At 43.8% G+C, this 20,601-nt stretch overlaps 2 protein-coding genes across 8 annotated transcripts in view; one reads left to right on the top strand and one right to left on the bottom strand.

Moving 5' to 3' along the window:
- The first annotated feature begins 30 nt into the window (after positions 1 to 30).
- Positions 31 to 19,592, top strand: nup188 (nucleoporin 188). Its single transcript, XM_029644019.2, has 42 exons — positions 31 to 245; positions 930 to 984; positions 1,100 to 1,173; positions 1,270 to 1,354; positions 3,113 to 3,193; positions 3,550 to 3,594; positions 3,718 to 3,810; positions 4,167 to 4,286; positions 6,027 to 6,238; positions 6,620 to 6,734; positions 6,915 to 7,115; positions 7,453 to 7,542; positions 7,720 to 7,785; positions 7,898 to 8,017; positions 8,108 to 8,234; positions 8,375 to 8,530; positions 8,731 to 8,857; positions 9,036 to 9,123; positions 9,866 to 9,942; positions 10,037 to 10,151; positions 10,471 to 10,591; positions 10,800 to 10,866; positions 11,120 to 11,245; positions 11,692 to 11,932; positions 12,254 to 12,460; positions 12,644 to 12,813; positions 13,191 to 13,328; positions 14,417 to 14,615; positions 14,811 to 14,888; positions 14,970 to 15,055; positions 15,245 to 15,390; positions 15,512 to 15,690; positions 16,117 to 16,317; positions 16,461 to 16,553; positions 16,807 to 16,959; positions 17,058 to 17,195; positions 17,349 to 17,423; positions 17,553 to 17,768; positions 17,979 to 18,110; positions 18,228 to 18,298; positions 18,379 to 18,508; positions 18,667 to 19,592. The coding sequence occupies exons 1-42, from the start codon at positions 220 to 222 to the stop codon at positions 18,832 to 18,834; spliced, it is 5,208 nt and encodes a 1,735-aa protein (XP_029499879.1). The 5' UTR covers positions 31 to 219; the 3' UTR covers positions 18,835 to 19,592.
- Positions 18,142 to 20,601, bottom strand: part of cdk5rap2 (CDK5 regulatory subunit associated protein 2) — a 73,335-nt gene continuing 70,875 nt past the window's right edge. For 6 of the 7 annotated variants that reach the window (XM_029644015.2, XM_029644017.2, XM_029644018.2 and 3 more), the window contains one exon: positions 18,142 to 20,156. In XM_029644015.2, coding sequence (XP_029499875.2) covers positions 20,020 to 20,156 — 137 coding nt within the window. In that variant the 3' untranslated portion in view covers positions 18,142 to 20,019. The remainder of the gene's footprint in view (positions 20,157 to 20,601) is intronic. The other variant, XM_029644016.2, reaches the window with a different exon arrangement.

Genomic DNA, 20,601 nt, shown 5'->3' with positions numbered 1-20,601 from the left:
GTAGGAGGTGGCCATATTGACAGCCATGTCACGTGGTACAAGAAACCTTTATTTATGGAGCACGATGTGCGATATTTTCTTATTATATATTTAATTTAATGGGAATGGTAAATGTTTGGTATTTATATACATTTAAAATCATAACTATAACCATAACATCTACAGGTCACGTGATGGGGTCCATGTCGCAGACAAGTTACGTCACGTTGCAGGGAGAAGATGGCGGACTCGGAGATGTATGTGAGGTAACTAAATGAAATACAACTTATGTATACTTTGACCATTATAGCGTTCAAATTCATGAGTAAAGTTTAACATATGCTTTAATTTAGAAATTGTACTTAAATTTGTACAGCAATGTGAAAGCTTCCCTTGGAGGGAACTAGTTGCTAGTAGTAGCAAGCTGCTAGCTCGTTAACATGCTTGCTAAATACATTTGAATGGCATGATAGCGCGGTCTGTTACACAGTTCCAAACGCATGACGACAGCAGCATGCATCAACGAGACGTGAACTAGCAAGCTTAGTTAGCTTACAACTGGCATTTGTCTGGGAATACACTTTCAGACATGTATTCGTCATAAAAACATTTACTTGATAATTTAGCTAGCTAACTAACTCAACATAACGTTAATGCTGGTTTTGCGTATTAAACTGGTACAGCTAATTAGCTACCTAGTCAGCTTGAGGGAGTTGACAGCTGGTTCACAATAACAAACATCATAGCACACTTGTTATTAGTTAGCCTTGTTCTAACTGTGGCCACTCACTGCACTTTTATGAAGTTACGTTTTAATAGCTATATGTCTAACTTAAACCATATTTGCCGTTATGCCACTAAAGCCATAACTCCGATTTGAACAGTTAACTATGAGTTTAACCACCTGAAAAGACTATCTAGGGAACTATGGGATTGTTTTGCTTTTGCAGGAGCAGCCGAGAGTTATGGACTATCTTACTGGGGAGATCTGCATTGAGGGAACCGGTATGTAGCCTTTATTTCCTCACCTATCATATATTTTATATTTCAAAAAAGTCTGACAATGTCTGCCACTGTGCTTTTTTCCCTTCAATATTACATCCATCCTTGATGGATGAAGGCTCAAATAGAGGAAGAACTAGATCGAAATTGGGAACGATTACTTCAAGGGCTGTGTTACTACAAAACACCCAGGTATGCTGTGCAATCTAACTATTTATATGATCCAATACGAAATAGTTAAGCTTGTCGATAGACCAAATTATGTTTGACATTTTTTCCTTGTTTTAGTTCATCAGCGGCGGAAAAACTGAAAGCGGACAAAGGTGTGGCCCAACCATTGAAGGATTTTGGTCTGAGGATCAGTAAACTGTTGGTAAGGAATGCTGAAATGATCTGACGGGATAGTGAATGAAGTTAGATATACTGATACTATATAGTGTAATGATGCATGGCAAGAACGGGTATTATTTTGAATACTACAGTGGCTTGTGAAAGTATTCACCCCTTTGGCATTTTTCCAATGTTGTTGCCTTACACCCTGGAATTAAAATTCATTTTTGGGGGGTTTGTATCATTTGATTTACACATGTTTACCACTGAAGATGCAAATTATTTTTTGTGCAACAAAACAATAATTAAGACAAAAACAGAACTTGAGCATGCATAACTATTCACCCCCCCAAAGTCAATACTTTGTAGAGCCACCTTTTACAGCTGCAAATCTCCTGGGGTATGTCTCTATATGCTCGGCACATCTAGCCACTGGGATTTTTGCCCATTCTTCAATGAAAAACTGCTCCAGCTCCTTCAAGTTGGATGGGTTCCGCTGGTGTACAGCAATCTTTAAGTCATACCACATTCTCAATTGGATTGAGGTCTGGGCTTTGACTAGGCCATTCCAAGACATTTAAATGTTTCCTCTTAAACCACTCGAATGTTGCTTTAGCAGTATGCTCAGGGTCATTGTCGTGCTGTAAGGTGAACCTCTGTTCCAGTCTCAAATCTCGTGAAGACTGAAACGGGTTTCCCTCAAGAATCTCACTGTATTTAGCGCCATCCATCATTCCTTAAATTCTGACTAGTTTCCCAGTCCCTGATGGAAAAACATACCCACAGCATGATGCTGCCACCACCATGCTTCACTGTGGGGATGGTGTTCTCAGGGTGATGAGGTGTTGGGTTTGCGCCAGACAGTGTTTTCATTGATGGCCAAAAAGCTCAATTTGTCTCATCTGACCAGAGTACCTTCTTTCATATATTTGGGGAGTCTCCCACATGCCTTTTGGGAAACGCCAAATGTGTTCTCTTATTTTTTCTGGCCACTCTTCCTTGAAGCCCAGCTCTGTGGAGTGTACGGCTTAAAGTGGTCCTATGGTCAGATACTCCATTAGCCGCTGTGGAACTTTGCAGCTCCTTCAGGGTTATCTTTGGTCTCTTTGTTGCCTCTGATTAATGTCGTCCTTGCCTGGTCTTTGAGTTTGTGGGCAGCCCTCTCTTGGCAGGTTTGTGGTGCCATATTCTTTAAAAATTTTAATAAAGGATTTAATGGTGCTCCGTGGGATCTTCAAAGTTTCTGATATTTTTTTATAACCCAACCTTGATCTGTACTTCTCCACAACTTTGTCCCTGACCTGTTTGGAGACCTCCTTGGTCTTCATAGTGGTATTGCAGACTCTGGGGCCTTTCAGAACTGGTGTGTGTATATACTGAGATCATGTGACACTTAGATTGCACACAGGAGGACTTTATTTAACTAATTATGTGTCTTATGAAGGCAATTGGTTGCACCAGATCTTATTTAGGGGCTTTATAGCAAATACATATGCACGCACCACTTTAACTTAATAAAATTGAAACAAGTACATTTGTACACTTCACCAATTTGGACTATTTTGTCTATGTCCATTACATGAAATCAAAATAAAAATCTATTTCAATTACAGGTTCTAATGCAACAAACTAGGAAAAATGCCATGGGGGGTGAATACTTTTGCAAGGCACTGTATATAGTGTAATGATGCATGGAGACACAACACCAATTAACTTGAATACAGTATATGAACAGGGTATGATTAACAGTTGTAATTCCTTTCCTTTGTGGAATTTATTAACACACTTCTTTTTTTCCCAGGGTCTGGATCAACAGCAGAGTGTACAGATTTTACAATGTTACCTTCAAGAAGATTACAGAGGGACCCGCAACACACTGAAGGTAGTCTCGCTATCTCGCTCTCTCTTGCTCTGTGTGTAGTGATACTAGATTCAGAAAAAATATCAGATAACTGACAATATTTACTACTAAATATTGTCAGTCTAGACATGTTTATTTATTTATTTTTACCTTTATTTAACTAGGCAAGTCTGTTAAGAACATTCTTATTTTCATTGATGGCCTTAGGAACACTGAACACTGCCTTGTTCAGGGGCAGAACGACATATTTTTACCTTGTCAGCTATGGGATTTGACCTTGCAACCTTTCGGTTACTAGTCCAATGCTGCCCCATGAACCTTGACTAGAGAACCTGCCCCATGAACCTTGACTAGAGATATCTTATCTGCCCTCATAGGATGTTCTGCAGGATGAGAGACCGAGCCAAGCCCTACTTCTGAAGGTTAGTACAAGCTCCCAAAAGCTACCTAAGTTTGCTGGAATTCTATTTCACCAGCTCATAAAGCATAATCAGGTCAATTGATAGGCTTATACACTGATTCTTTGAGTGTGTGTCTGTGTTCAGATCGCTGACTATTACTACGAGGAGCGTGTGTGTCATCTGCGATGCGTCCTCCTCCTGCTGACGTACTTTCAGGATGAGCGACACCCTTACAGGGTAAGGAGCTCCCTTCTGTCTGCTAGGACTTACACTGTGGTCCAATGTTACACTAGACCCATCTGTATGTATGTGTATGGGTAAGCTCATTTGCTGGTAAGCTCATTTGATGCTAATACAGTACAGGCCAATGTTCCTGATTGGCTATTTGTAGTAGCTATGATCTTTTACAGTGTATCTAACACATTGTAACCTGTGTTTACATTTATTGATACCAATTATGGGAAATAACAGTGAAGCATACAATGGGACAGGTTACAAATAGTACAGTTTAGACATGGAAGTGTGTAAACATTTAAAAAAAGGAATGACAACATTGAATCAATTGTTGTTGTTTTTTTTTGCTTTGGGTGCAGGTGGAGTACTCCAACTGTGTGAACAAGCTGGAAAAGGACCTGGTCAACAACTACCAGAAGCAGTTTGAGACCCTGTTCAAAGCTGAATCCCCGACATGGGAGACGCATGGCAACCTCATGGTTAGAACTACATTCTTTACTACCCTATTCCAAGTTAGACATTGAGTTTAGGATTTGATTGACTCCTCATTGCTTGAAGTAAATATGGGTATCTCAAACTCTCCATAAGTTCTTATCGTAATGTTTTCAACATTATCTTGTGGAAATGTTTTCCACCTTCAGTACCAGTCAAAAGTTTGGACACCTTCTCATTCAAGGGTTTTTCTTTGTTTTTACTATTTTATACATTGTAGAATAATAGTGAAGACAATCAAAACAATGAAATAACATGTGGAATCATGTAGTAACCCAAAAAGTGTTAAACAAATCCAAATATATTTGAGATTCTTCAAAGTAGCCACCCATCTGCCTTGATTACAGCTTCGCACTCTTGGCATTCTCTCAACCAGCAGCACCTGGAATGCTTTTCCAACAGTCTTGAAGGAGTTTCTACATATGCTGAGCACTTGTTGGCTGTTTTTCCTTCGCTCTGCGGTTTAACTCATCTCAAACCATCTCAATTGGTTTGAGGTCGGGTGATTTGTGGAGGCCAGGTCATCTGATGCAGCACTGTATCACTCAGCTTCTTGGTCAAATAGCCCTTACACAGCCTGGAGGTGTGTTGGGTCATTGTCCTTTTGAAAAACAAATGATTGTCCTACTAAGCGCAAACCAGATGGGATGGTGTATTGCTGCAGAATGCTGAGGTAGCCATGCTGATTAAGTGTACCTTTTTGAATTCTTATTAAATAACCGACAGTGTCACCTCCAACGCACCATCACACCTCCTCCATGCTTCATGGAGATCATCCGTTCACCTGCTCTGCGTCTCACAAAGGCACAGTGGTTTGAACCAAAAATCTCAAATTTGGACTCATCAGACCAAAGGACAGATTTCCACCGGTTTAATGTCTATTGCTCGTGTTTCTTGGCACAATCAAGTCTGTTCTTCTTATTGGTGTCCTTTAGTAGTGGTTTCTTTACAGCAATTCAACCATGAAGGCCTGATTTACGCGGTCTCCTGAACAGTTGATGTTGATGGGTCTGTTACTTGAACTCTGGAGCATTTATTTGGGCTGCAATCTGAGGTGCAGTTAACTCTAATGAACTTATCTCCTGCAGCAGAGGTAACTCTGGGTCTTCCTTTCCTGTGGCGGTCCTCATGAGTGCGAGTTTCATCATAGCCCTTGATGGTTTTTGCGACTGGACTTGAAGAAATGTTCAAGTTATTGAAGTTTTCCGGGTATACTTTAAGACATGAAGGTCAGTCATGTCGGACTGTCGTTTCTCTTTGCTTATTTGAGCTGTTCTTGCCATAATATGGACTTGATATTTTACACCTACCTTGTCACAACACAACTCATTGGCTCAAATGCATTAAGAAGGAAAGAAATTCCACAAATGAACCTTTAACAAGGCACACCTGTTAAGTGAAATGCATTCCAGGTGACTACCTCATGAAGCTGGTTGAGAGAATGCCAAACCTCTCTGCCATTTGTTTAACACTTGTTTGGTTACTATATGATTCCATAAGTGTTATTTCATAGTTTTGATGTTTTCACTATTATTCTACAATGTAGAAAATATTAAAACTAAAGAAAAACCCTGGAATCAGTAGGTGTGTCCAAACTTTTGACTGGTGTTGTATTTAAACCAGATGCTGCTTTTCTCCAGGAAATCAAAGGTTTTTATCAGTTATATATTGTATCTTATTTTTATTATGTGCATCTTTCTTAATCAATCATGTTTCTCTCTGGTCAGACGGAGAGGCAGGTGTCCCGCTGGTTCCTGCAGTGTCTGAGGGAGCAGTCCCTGCTGCTGGAGATCCTGTTCCTGTACTATGCCTACTTTGAGATGGGTCCCGGAGACCTGCTCAGCTTCACCAAGATGTTCAAGGAGCAGGGCTTCGGCCTTCGCCAGACCAACAGACACCTGGTAGACAAGAGCATGGATGCCCTGGTTGACCGCATCGGGTCAGTCACAGCACTAATACACTGGAGTGGATGGAAATATTCATATAGCTAGCTACTTCTTGTTGGCCTCTATATTGATCTGGGGTTAGGGACATGGCCTACATTTTAGAAGATGGCAAGCTACATTTGTTTCCTTTAGCAATTAATTTGTAAACAGAATGGCAGAGCATTAGCGAATACACTGTATTGGATGTAAATCTACATAGCCAGCTAGCTACTTCCTAATGGCATCTTTATTGGTCAGACAGATGTAAGTTACATTTTCAGGATAATTGCTACATTTGTTGCTTTGGCTTGGGCAAGGGATTCAGTTTAATTAAAGAACAATAATCTTTTCTAAAGATATTCCCTCTTGTTAATTTCTCTCCTTCTGTCTTGCAGGTACTTCAGCTGTCTGATCCTAGTGGAAGGCATGGACATAGACTTCCTCCACAAGTGTGCCCTAGAGGACCGCACGGAGCAGCACCAGTTCTCCAACACCCCTGCCATCAGCAGGGTAAACACTGAGCACCTTTACATGTACTGTTGGAATTGACGTGTATACACTCCAGTTTTGTTATCAGAATGAGCTAGTTCAGATTGAAATGTTCTGGAAGTAGTAGTTTTGATGATCAGTTCGATGGGGGAATACTTTGCAATTGACCAAGAAGTGACTCTCATTATTGTCAACCACCAGGAGATGGACCAGATGCTGCTGACTTTTGGTGACATCCCTCACCACGGGCCAGTGCTGCTGGCCTGGGTCCTGCTGAGACACACCCTGAGCCCAGATGAGTCCAGCCCCGTCATCAGACGCATCGGGAACACCTCCCTACAACTGGGGGTGTTTCAGTACCTCACCACCATGCTGCAGGGTCTGGGAGGCACTGGGAATAATGTAAGAACACACACATTAAAATAAAAATACACACACAACGAAATGCTCACCTAGCACAACACGCACAACCTGCAAGAATTATTCACACAATGTTTCAGAAATATTCTGCTTTCATTTTTTTGTATTTATTGAACATTTATTTAACTAGGTAAGTCAGTTAAGAACAAATTCTTATTTTCAATGATGGCCTAGGAACAGTTGGTTTAACTGCCTTGTTCAGGGGCAGAATAACCGATGTTTACCTTGTCAGCTCGGGGATTCAATCCAGCAACCTTTCGGTTACTGGCCCAATGCTCTAACCACACCTGCCGCCATGTTATGTTTTCTCCTCCCACAGTGCACAGCCAGTACAGCCAGGATGTGTATCTACGGCCTCCTCTCCTTTGTCATTACCTCCTTTGAAGAGGAGACGCTGGGCAGCCAACAGGTACCAGGCCTTGCTATCGCACATTGAGGCTCAGACAAGTAACGATAATGTTGAGTTGTAGCACAGACTGATCAGTGATATCACAGATTCATGACTTAAGAATTCTGCATAGTTTCACATTCCTAATGATGCTGATAAATAATATCACAGATTAATGATTGAATGCCCCCCCCATAGCATCTAATAAATGCAGCGTGTGAAGTCCTCTCTGCGCCCAGTCTGGCTGAGCTCTTCTGGGAAACGGTGAGGAGAAATTAATTAAACCGATTCTGATTCGTGAAGGATGTGAAATCACTCCAAGAATATGTCTCTAGCTAAATTTCCTAATATATGGCTTTTTGAATGCTTTTCCCAGAAGCCCACTATGGGATTGGGAATGATCCTGGATAGCGCAATGGGAATGTTCCCACACAAGACTGGTATGCTGTTGCAGCTCCTTACTGCGCTCCTGTCAGATAAGTCCACTGCAAAGAAGGTATTGATTACACACACCGTTCTGCTGGTCTGTGGTTACACTTGATTAATGTGTCTGTGGTTACACTTGATTCATGTGTCTGTGTGTTAGGTGTACATTTTCCTGGACAAGATGTCGTTCTACACCGAGGTCTACAAAACAAAGCCCAATGACGTCATCTCTAGAGACGACGAGACACTGTGGAGGAGACAAGCACCAAAACTCCTCTACCCTCTCGGTGTGTTTAGGCTGCTTGTTAGAATAAACGGACTAATTTGTGCACATTAGTATTTTTGTGACGTTATAGTCTTTAAGTAATTGTCTTTCATTACATTTCTTCAAATATTTCTGATTGAGATCTCTCCCTCTGTCCTTCAGGCCTGGGCCAGACTAACCTGCGGATGCCTCAGGGTGTGCTCGGTCAGGTGGCTGTGGGGGAGCAGGGCTACGTGGTGCGCTGGGACTACTCCTACAGTGCCTGGATCCTGTTCACCTGTGAGATAGAGATGCTGCTCCACGTTGTCTCTACTGCAGGTAACTAGATAAATACAGGCACATTTACAGACCCACACATATACTTACACAGGTCAAGTCATACTATATACCCAAATGCAACCTCAAACATACAGTACACACACACTCAAATAATTTCTCTATCAGCAGAGATCCTTCAATACAATAGTTTTTGTTTCAGTGTATGTGAATATGTGTGTGTGATTCTCTTCCTGGTCCAGATGTGATCTTGCACTGTGAGCGTGTGAAGCCCATCCTGGACCTGGTCCATAAGATGATCAGCACAGACTGGACCGTGTCTGACTGTCTGCTGCCCCTCACCTCACGCATCTACATGTTACTGCAGAGGTGAGATGCAACACACACATCTCTTTATCACTCTGTCATGGACAGTAATCATATATTTCACATGGAATAATGATAAGCTTGTTTGGGCTCCCTTCAAAGTTGATTTGTAAGTATTTTGTATTTGTTGGTACTTTGTATTCATGGATTATTTGAGAATATTGCGGTGTCTTTGAGTTAGGTTGACGTCAGTCATCAACCCTCCAGTGGATGTGATAGCGTCCTGTGCAAACTGCCTCATCGTCCTGGCTGCTAGGATGCCTGGCAAGGTGGGTTACAGATGGTCTGGTAGAGCAGGTTTTCCCAAACGCAGTCCTGAGGCTTCCCCTGGGTGCACGTTTTGGTTTTTGCCCTAGAACGACACGGCTGATTTGAAATAATCAAAGCTTGATGGTGAGTTGGTTATTTGAGTCCGTTGTGTAGGGGGGCCCAGGACCGAGTTTTTTGAAACCCTGCTCTACGCGGCTCTGAGGGGCCTCATAGCCTCCAACAGACTTAAAGGACGTGTGCAGTCAAAAACATTATTTACTGTGTGTTTTATATATATTTCTCATGTCATTGCTTACATGTAAGCATAAATAAGACCTTATAGATGCCAAGTCTTGGTCATGATATGGTTTCAGTTTTGAAAATAAGGCCTTTTTTATTGTAAGAGGTGTTTGAAAAGACCACCTGAAATGTCATCCTGTTTTGGTTGGATGGAGTTTTGGCCTGCCTGGTGATATCACTAGGTGGTACATTTTGTTAATAGACCAATAGGAAAGAGTTCCAAACCTCTCTGCCAATAAAAGCTGTTTTCAGTTATCCCCTCCTAACCACTCCCAGATAATAAAATACAATTATTGCTTGAGAAATTGCTCTTTGATAAGAAGCTATTTTCGATCATTTCATTGAAAACAATCACAGGTACTTAATTGTTAACAAGAAATTATTTGATATTGAGATAAAAATGGGACCTTTACCATTTCTTAATGTGTGTGTATTGTTATGCCCCCTCTACTTTCTGAGTAGGTTTGGTCCAGCTTGCACCACACTGGTTTTCTGCCCTTCGCCTCCTCCCCTCTGACCAATATGGCACAGTCCATCAGGTAGGTTGTGTCACACCATATCATATTAACGGAGGGGGGTCTTTGAGGGGTCTTGTTTCGTCATAGTTAATATTATGTATTCGTATATATCCAGTGCTGAGGGGATGAAGGCAGGTAACTACGGCAACCTGCTGGTCCTGATTGAGCAGCCCAGAGGGGAGTACGCTGTGACCATCGCCTTCCTGCGCCTCGTCACCACCCTGGTCAAGGTATCTCGCTCTCTCTATTCTATTAACAGTCTAGTAATGGCTCATCAACCCCCCAAAAAATAGCTGACATCTATCCCATCTCAACGTCTTTCTTTTACATGGGGCATTACATAGCCGTTTCAAGTAAATCTGTTTTTAAAGGGGCAAAATAAAATAAGCATACAGACAAGACAAAAACAGACAATACATTATCATAACACTTCTCCACTCCTCAATCTCCACAAAGGTCTTGTGTTTAGGGGCTAGGAGTTTATTTGGCATTGAGCGGCTGGCTGACTATCAGTAGTTGTAAATTACTGTGTGTCCCTCCTGCCCTCAGGGCCAGCTGGGCAGCACCCAGGACAAGGGCCTCATCCCCTGTGTGCTGCTGGTGCTGAAGGAGATGCTGCCCACCTACCACAAGTGGCGCTACAACACCCACGGAGTCAGAGAGAGGATTGGTGAGTACCTTCACAAGTCTATGGTGGTCAACTACATCAGTGATATCCCTTTTAGAATATGTGCAGTGTCTGTCTGAAATTGGACTCTGTTGCCGTTTTATAGTGCAATACTTTTGACCAGGGCCCACAGTTGAGGGTGGCCTTAGCCGTATTGAAAGGGCTGGCTGTAAAACTACTGTCAGACTGAAAAACATTCTGAATCCTCTAGGTTGTCTGATCCTGGAGTTGGTCCATGCCATCCTGAACCTCAGTCCAGAGGGAGAGGCTAGTGGCAGGTAGGGCTGTTGTGCATATCAAAACAACATTCCTTATTCTACCTAAAGACATTACATCATTAAGAAACTAAATGCTTCTTATCCGTCTGAATTGCTGGTTATTGAATTTGGGAATGAGTAAAACGCACATCTGAATAGTGCGTTGCAGACTGACAAGACTCTGTAGACCCAGATGGAGCCTAACCTCATAGTATTACTATCAAACAGAAAAGGATTGGTGTCATATTTTAACCTTTCTCTATCTCTCCCCCAGCACGCCAACCCTCCAGTCTCTGTGTATCTACAGTCTGGCTAACACCGAGGCTGGCCAGGCGGTGGTTAATATCATGGGGGTGGGAGTGGACACCATAGACGTGGTCCTGGCTGCTCAGCCCAGCAGGTAACGTGTCACTCTACACCTTGGCGTGTCTACAGCTGACCACTCTGCTACACCAGTGGTCTTTGTATCATAGTGTCTCAGGAGGGGGAGACCGGTTCAGAACATTGCATGTAGATAGAAAAGCAGGTGATATAGAGTTGCCACAGCTTTCTTTTTTTTAAATAGTGGGGCAGTCCCACTCAAGTATTTTTTTATTGGAGAGGACAGAAGTACAGAGGAAAGATGGAGCGTTTTCTGAAATTCAGTGGGACGGATTGAAATCCATGCTGCAGTGGTAATATGTGCTTCGGAGGCAGCAGCTTAGATCTCTTGACTACCCTAGACCACTTACAATGAATTCTGTTTATATAACTGAATAAGTACATTGGCCCCATTGTATGTTCTATTGTTTGTGAATTGGAAACTGATTTCCATGTCAATTTAAACTTTTCTGTGTCTCCCTCTAGTGGTGGCTCGGAGGGCCCAGGTCAAATCCTTATCCAGACGGTCAAGCTGGCCTTCTCCGTCACCAACAACGTGATCCGCCTCAAGCCACCGTCGAGTGCCGTTTCGCCCCTGGAGCAGGCGCTGACGCAGCACGGTGGCCACGGCAGCAACCTAATTGCCGTGCTTGCCAAGTACATCTACCACAAACACGACCCGGCCCTACCGCGCCTCGCCATCCAGCTGCTCAAGAGGCTCGCCACGGTAACTCAACACACATTGCACATATGATGATCAGAGCAATCAACTAAGGTAGTGAAAATCCCAACGTAGTTCTAGCAGCATCATAAGTTACACTTGCCACATTCTCTGTTGGCTAGTGTTTGGAGGTTAGCAAGCAAAAACATGAATCAATCAAATGTATTGAGTATTTATACATCACCAGTTGTTACAGGGCTTAAAAGTAGAGAGCAAGAGAACGCAGTGAGACACTGTTGAAGTAGATGTTCCCATTTCTGTTGACAAGGCTACAGTACTAGTCTCTCAAGATCTTGTGTAATATTTACGTAACCTTCTGGTTTCCAGGTGGCTCCGATGTCTGTGTACGCCTGCCTGGGCGGTGACGCGGCTGCCATCAGGGATGCCTTTCTGACTCGGCTACAGAGCAGGACGGAGGACATGAGGATCAAGGTGATGATCCTGGAGTTCCTCACCGTGGCTGTGGAGACCCAGCCAGGCCTCATCGAGCTCTTCCTCAACCTGGAGGTCAAGGACGGCGCAGAGGGGTCAAAGGTGAGAGCTGGGCGAAGCAGGCAGTCTAAGCGTAGGACAGGAACATGTTAGGACTTAGACTTGTGTGTTGATGTTTAATACGTATAGTTAAGTTTTCTCTTTTGAGTTTCTGAATCTTTATACCAGACTCAGTTCAGTAATTTAATAGACAAGTCTTTCTTCTTTTCTCTCTCTCCCTCCCAGGAGTTTTTGCTGGGTGAGTGGAGCTGTCTGCAGGTTGTGTTGGACCTGATTGACTCCAGGCAGCAGGGGAAGTATTGGTGTCCCCCCCTGCTGCACCGCGCCGCCCTGGCCTTCCTCCACGCCCTGTGGCAGGACCGACGGGATAGCGCAATCTCTGTCCTACGCACCAAGTGAGTGAGCTGACACTGCACGGGCACACTTAACACAGCCAGAGATACACGGTTGAACATGCATGTACACACACACCAACATGAGAGATAATGCCGTAACATTGTTTTTGTGTGTTTCAAGTGATTTCATGTAAAACCTCATGGCACAACGTCTCTCCCCCTTGTTACCTACTTTTGGTGTGCATGTATTGACATGTATGTGTAACTGACAGATGCACACACATTACATGTTTTTGTTTTTATATGTATGTAAATTATGTCTCATGTCCTTTTACATTATCTGTCAGACCCCAGTAAGACTAAGTGGCGCCATCGTTGTTGGCTGATGGGCATCCTAATAAATGTATGTATTAAATCTATGACGTTTCCTCCCACAGAGAGAGGTTTTGGGAAAACCTGACCACGCCTTTGTTTGGAACCCTACCCGCCCCCTCAGACATCACTGAGCCTTGTGTTCTGGAGACCTGTGCCTTCGTCATGAAAATCATCGGCCTTGAGATCTACTATGTAGTCAGGTAACTAGGCTACATGTTTCTATAGCTACATACAGCAATTCAAGCCAGTATATTTGGTGGATTGAGTTGTTACTGGTATCAATGTCTTTATCTACTGAACTGCATATGATATGTGTCAAGCTGTCTGCATTATTCTGTGTGTAAATCCGGGACACTCCATTTAATTGTTATGTATTAATTTGTGGATGTCCATCATCCATTTTGCATGACATATTACAAATTACAATTCGTATACTGTGTTGCGAATTTGCTAAACTTACAATTTGTTGCTAATGTTGGCTAGGTGGCTAACATGAGCTAGCTGGCTAACGTTAGCTAGGTTAGGGGTTAAGGTTAGGGCTTTATTTTTATTTAACCATTTAAGTAGGAAAGTCCGTTAAGAACAAATTCTTATTTACAATGACTGCCAACACCGGCCAAACCCTAACCCAGACGACGCTGGGCCAATTGTGCGCCGCCCTATGGGACTCCCAATAACGGCCGGTTGTGATACAGCCAGGATTCGAACCAGGGTGTCTGTAGTGACGCCTCTAGCACTGAGATGCAGTGCCTTTGACCACTGCGCCACTCGGAAGCCAACTGGAGAATATATTGGGTTAATGTTTGGCGTTAGGTTAAAGGGTTAGCCAACATGCTAAGTAGTTGCAAAGTAGCTAAAAAAAGTATCTGAGAAGTTGTTAATTAGCTAAAATGCTGAAGTTGTCCGTGATGAGATTCAGGGACACAACCTTTTGGGTTGCTAGACATTCGCGTTATTTGCCACCCCGACCAACCACCCTCCTTTCGGTTTTGTCTTATGTATCCATGACAAACGTAACATATCATACTAATTTGAGTGTCCCTGATTTCCATTTATTATGTTATGTCTAGTCTGAGACCAGGCTGGTGTGAATTGATGATGCGAAATGCTTAACAAATTCCTGTGACAATAAATTAATAAAATATACATTGAGATATGAGATTGACTTGAGTTGAAATGTTTTAAATGTAATTGATAGATCAGACACGATTCCCTATTCTACCTGACAGACATTCATATCTGTTCCACACAGTATACTTCTATCTGAATGGCCCTCTCTTTTCCCCAGTGGCTCTCTGGAGCGTTCTCTGAAGGATGCACTGCAGAAGTTCTCCAGCGGGCGGCGCTACGAGTACTGGTCCCAGTATGTTAAGTCCCTGGTGGTCCACGTGGCAGAGACGGAGGAGGAAGAGGGCGTGCACTCGTTCTCCGAGACCCAGATGGTCATCTCAGCCTGGCGGATGCTGCTCATCCTCTCCACCAGTCATGTATGTCACACACCACTCCATTCACCACTGTGGCATTTAAAAAAATTCACTAGAATTCTGTCAAAACACGGCATAGGAATTCCATGATGAATACATGCATAAACAATACCCCATAAATATATGGGAGGTAAAAAGAAAGATACCATGCCGATCACTGTGGTTGGTTGATTCATTGATGTTTTCTGATGGTTACAGTCGGATGTGATGCAGTTAAAGGAGGACTCTGCCAGACTTAAGCTCTTCATGGACGTGCTGGATGGGACCAAAGCTGCTGTGAGTTAGTCACCATGACAACTGCTCTCATCTCTGTCTTCTTCTCACTCATTAGCTATCACCTCCCCCCTCTCTCTCTAGTTGCTGGTGCCCATGTCTGTGCCCTGTCTACGTCTGGGATCCATGATGGCTACTCTTCTGCTGATCCTGCTTAAACAGTGGAGAAGGTTTGTGTGTGTGCCCACATGCGTGAATTGATGTACATTTTGTCCACACATGTTGAAATATCAGGATAATGAAAATCATCTCAAAGCTGTTCTAATTCAGTGAGGTAGTACATTGGTTGTTAATAATCAAACTCTTTCTGCACGTCTTAGCACTAACACCTTTGTTGTCTGTCCTGTTTACCCCTGCAGTGTGGTGGCCACGGCCCCTGATGTACTGGCCCCCCTTTCTCTGATCCTGGAGAGTGTCCTGCAGGCCGACCAGCAGCTGATGGAGAGTACCAAGGCCAAGGTGTTCTCTGCCCTCATCTCTGCACTTCAGATACAGGGACTCAATGGTGAGGGGGACTAATCGCTGTGTATGCAACTCAATATTAGGAAGATGTTCTTAATGTTTTGTACACTCATTGCAAATGACTTGTCGAGTACTCTAACAGTATTGCTCATTACATTGATCAGGTGGGGAGATCTCCCAACTGCCCCAGCTGCTGCTGTGTGTGTGTGAGACGGTGCAGGACGAGGCGCTGGCACTGATTGACAGCACTCGTCACGCGGCTCAGGTGAGGGACATCCCGGATGACAAAGACAGCATGGAGACTGACGCCGTCCGCAGCTTCCAGAAGGACCAGAGAGACGGGGTGAGTCACACACCGCCGGCAATTTAGAATGAGATTAACTTTATTATTCACGTAATGTGGACATTTCTCTTCAGCTTAACTGCATAAAAACAGACCTTAAGCAACACTAGAATAATTGTACTCTTCTAAACACACACAGTGCATAAATGTTGCTCCAAGTGTTTTGAAAAAGGGCACATCCAACCAAATAATAAGCTGCAATGAATTACCTCTGCATGTGCTGAATAAATTCTAATCTTTGATCACGGTCAGGGCAGATCAGCATGTCTGTTGTGGATCATCTCTAGCTTTGGTTTATGTAAAGCAAGAGTGGAATCAGAAGTTTTGATTTAAAGAGATTTGCATGATTTCTTGGTAATTCATTGAGTGATGAGGCGATTCATATTCACACCCCTTTCGCTCTCCCTCTTCATCTCTCTGTCTCAGGTGTGTGTGCTGGCCTTACACCTGGCCAAGGAGCTGTGTCGTGCCGACGAGGACGGGGAACACTGGGTTCTAGTGATGAGGAAGATTCCTGCTCTCCACTCTATTCTCAGCGCTCTAGAACTCAGCCTGCGCTCCAAACAGAACCTCTACTTCACCGAGGCTGCCCTGCACCTGCTGCTCACGCTAGCCCGCACACCACAGGTCCACACACACACACTACTACATTGCCTAATCATTTACTAAGACAGATATTAGACATGATTTCTAATGCATAAACCAAAATAACTAAATGCTTTATCAACCACATTAGTAATAAAGGATATTTCATCCCTCCTGTCCTCCAGGGTGCAGCAGCAGTAGCCGGGGCCGGCGTCATCCAGAGTATCTGTCTCCCTCTGCTCAGTGTCTACGAAGTGCCCTCTAACGGAGCCTCACAGGTAACACACAAGCACAACATTGTATGCCCCAAAGGGCACCCTATTCCCTGAAAAGTACACTACGTTTGACCAGGGCTCATATGTCTGGTCGAAAGTAGGGCACCACGTAGGTTATAGGGTGCCATTTGGAACGCATACTAAACCGATCATTAATTGACACTGCATTGAAGAATTGTTGTAGTGTTATTTTAACGTTAGGCGCTCGTGCTCTCTGTGGTATTATAACGTTAGTTTCTCTTCCTGACCTGGTCAGAGTTTCTCCCGTAAGTCCCAGGATGCTCCCTGCTGGCCGGGGGTGTACCGCCTCTCTATGTCCCTCATGGAGATCTTGCTCAAGACGCTGCGCTACAACTTCATCAACGAGGCCCTCGACTTTGTCGGAGTGCACCAGGAACGCATACTGCAGGTGTGTGTGTGTTCCTGTCTGTGAATTGTCATCTGTGTGTACACCATCTCTTCTTTTCTGTATATGGATCCTAAAGCCTCTTTCTCTGTTTCTGTCAGTGCCTGAATGCGGTGCGGACGGTCCAGAGTCTGGTGTGTCTGGATGAGGCTGACCACACAGTGGGCTTCCTGCTGCAGCTGTCCAGCTTCTGTAAGGAGTGGCAGTTCCATCTGCCCCATCTGCTCCGAGATGTACAGGTCAGTCAGCACTGAGCATCACCAAATGTACACTTCAACTCTAATAATGAATGAAATGCCCTGTTGATTGTGATTGTTTTATTTTTCCCCAAAGTATATATTTTTGGCTTACAGCAATAAAAACTTGGGTTTTTAATTTTTGTCAACCTGCAGATCAATCTGTGTTACCTGTGCCAGACGTGCACCTACCTCCTCCATAGCAGGAACATGCTTCATCACTACCTCCAGGTCAGACAGACATTACCATGTTGTTACTGGGATTATAAAGTCAAATTTGTTTTAACCGGTTGAATTAATGTCTAGAGAACTCTCATTATTTCCATTTATTTTACCGGATGTCTTGTCATTGTCCCCCAGGCTAAGAATGGGGAGGCGCTGCCCTCCGGCCCCCGTGCCCAGAGAGATCCTCAGACCCCCTCCAAAGCTGCAGCCGAAGGAGGGGGCGGGGAGAGGGAGGAGGCGGAGCAGAAGGCCCTGCTGGCAGTGCAATGCAGCCTGCTGAAGATCCTCAGTAAGACTCTGGCCACGCTGCAGCACTTCACCCCTGACTGCTGTCAGATAATACTGGACCAGGTGAGAATAACACTGTCTCTAAAAACTCTATCTGCACTGTTTGAACCGTGACTCGTATCATACCCACGACTCCATTAGCTCAATCTTCTAACAACTTACCAAACACTCACATCCTGCACCATCAGCTTCTACATAAAGAATGTGTTTGAACTGCCTTTTAGAGTTGAAATGTGTTAGCATATATTCACTGACTGAGATTGTGTGTGACAGTGTATGGACCTGGCAGAGTACAGGACCTTGTTTGTGCTGAGCTTCACCACCTCGGCCTTTGACGCTGACGTGGCGCCCTCTTTTGGAACCCTACTGGCAACCATCAACGTGGCCCTAAGCATGCTGGGAGAGGTGGTCCCCCTCCAATAATTTCAAATCATGATGACATTGAAATTATTTTATTTCTTGCAAATGAGGAAATATAAATTGTACTGTACATTTGACTTTCTGTGTTCTGTCCGTATTTAGGTAGAGAAGAAGGAGCCAGCCTCTCTGAGTGTGGCCTCCCTGGCCTCGTCAGAGGAAACCCAAGCCCTCAAGTAAGGAGACAGAGAGAAAGTTGTTCTCACTGGCGGTAATATTGGTCATTTCTAACCGGTATGTGTGACTGTCCTTCCAGGTCTCTGCTGATGTTCACCATGGAGAACTGTTTCTACGTGCTCATCTCCCAGGCCGTCCGCTGTCTGAAGGACCCCAGCATCGCCCCCAGAGACAAACAGAGACTCAAACAGGAGCTTGGCTCTGAACTGGTAAGTCATTCTCTTCATTCAAACTCAAAGCATCATTAAAGTACCACCAGACTAGTTCTTTGCCATTCCACTCTAGTCCCGTCTTGTTTCTAGTAGCCTGCAATTTATTTAAAAAAAAGCTATTTTAATATACTATGTGATGCCTGTCTCCCCTCCAGAGCACCCTCCTCTCCAGCCTGTCCCGTCACTTCCGCCGTGGCGCCCCCTCGTCCCCGGCCAGCAGCCTGCTGCCATCTCCCCAGCCCCCAGGCGCTAAGGCCAGCCACGAGGGTCAGGAGCCTTTCATCCAGCTGGTGCAGGCCTTCGTACGCCACATACAGAGGTAGACCCACCACGTGGAGTGTACGACTAGGGCCAGGATGTTTTCCTGTTAAGAAGTTATGGGCCTGAAAAACTCTTGTCACACATGGCTATCGTATTCACGGCACCGTAACCATTCTCTTCTGAATTATACTTTTCACGGTGCAACAGTGTCGGTTCATTCTTTTCAGTTGAAGTGATATTTGTCAAGCCAGTCACCTTTCGAATCTGCTGTACAAAGTCCTGACGTGCCAGATTCTAACAATCGGGCTTTGGGTGTTCAGAAAATGCTCCCATACACATGGGTCATACCTCCAATTTGTCATGCTTATAGCCTACTATATACCTCAGTGGGAATGTCAAAACAGAGGATACAGCTGCTTACAAGGGCTAGCTAAAAAAAAAAGTCCATTGAGAGACTGTAGACATTTACCTCTAAAGGAATCAGTAGTAACAGATCTTGGTGCTATTGAACATCTGTCTTGTTGACAGTGTCCAGTCTTTCCCCCGGCCTAGTTTTATAGGCCATTTCTGACAACAGACCTTTTGGTATCGAAAAATCAAACCCGTATATCAAATTGTGACGCCACATTTAATCAATTTATACATTTGTAATGAGCTGCCTAGTTGCTGTTTTCTATATTATTTAGACTTTTCTAACGCTTGGACTGAGGGATGTTTTCTCCTTTTAAAAATGTTGCTTGGATTTTCTGACTTTTCATTTGTGCATCACGTACTGCTACATTAAAACATGTTTGCTAATAAAATACCTAGTAGAACATGGCATTTTGATTGTGTCTTCATGTATAGTTAATGTTTTGAGGACATTACACTCTGAAGCCCAGGACAATATACAATTGACAGGGAAAGACATCCATTGTATAAAAAGGATATTACAATCTTAAGAAATTACATTTACAAGAGGGATAGAATGTTACATTTCCTTTTACAACTTTTGTACCGAACATAGGCAAGTGTGCAAGTACAGTCTTATTTGCATAGCTCAGGGTAAGGTTACTCAACAAGCAGACAGTATTAGAGCAGGGGCACATCTCAATAGTGAGATGTAAAGTGCCTACCTGTCCCTTTTCCTTAATTTGAACAGATTAGGGGAAAACCAGTAATGCTTTTGCTAAACTGTATAACATATCAGTGCAGACAAAGGAAAGGTGACGAGAGGAAGGCACCGTAGACTTATTGGATCGGCAGCTCTAGTAGCTGCAGTGGGATGAGGAGTCACACTGAATCCCCAGAGGAGAGGAACAGTATCTGCTGGCAGGGCTGAGGACACTCACTCCCTTGGAGGATCCTGAAGGACCGATGGTCACTGACCATTGACCGGAACCTCCTGTAGAGGCAAGGATAGGTCAGTTAACCAAACCTAAAAACACATGCAATGTCCTAACAATAGCTGATCAATGTCTCTTTTCATTATGATCCATGCAGAGTTTTCAAATTGAGGTCTGAAAATCCAGTGGAATGCCCCTATAATTCCAACTGATCAATATTTTTGTGGTAAATCTTAGACAACAGAACATGCAATATGAATCCAAAAGACCAACCAGAGAAACAACCGAGCCAGCATGGGCCTGAGAATGACCAGCATGCATTTGGGCCAGGTGGGTCCGGTGCTTCTTTTCATGCAACACTAAGGCTGCACACCTGATTTTAAGGCAGTTCACGGAGATTGCAGCAATGTCGGCTCAAGCATCATTATTAATTTTAATAGTGAAGTACAGTGCAAGCAAACCAAGTCATAAAAGCTATGGAACAAATCAAGTCACAGAACAAAC

Source organism: Oncorhynchus nerka, linkage group LG4, assembly GCF_034236695.1.
Source record: "Oncorhynchus nerka isolate Pitt River linkage group LG4, Oner_Uvic_2.0, whole genome shotgun sequence".
NCBI lineage: Eukaryota > Metazoa > Chordata > Actinopteri > Salmoniformes > Salmonidae > Oncorhynchus > Oncorhynchus nerka.
Note: the sequence above shows the minus strand (reverse complement) of the source record. Positions and strands in the feature narration are given on the sequence as shown.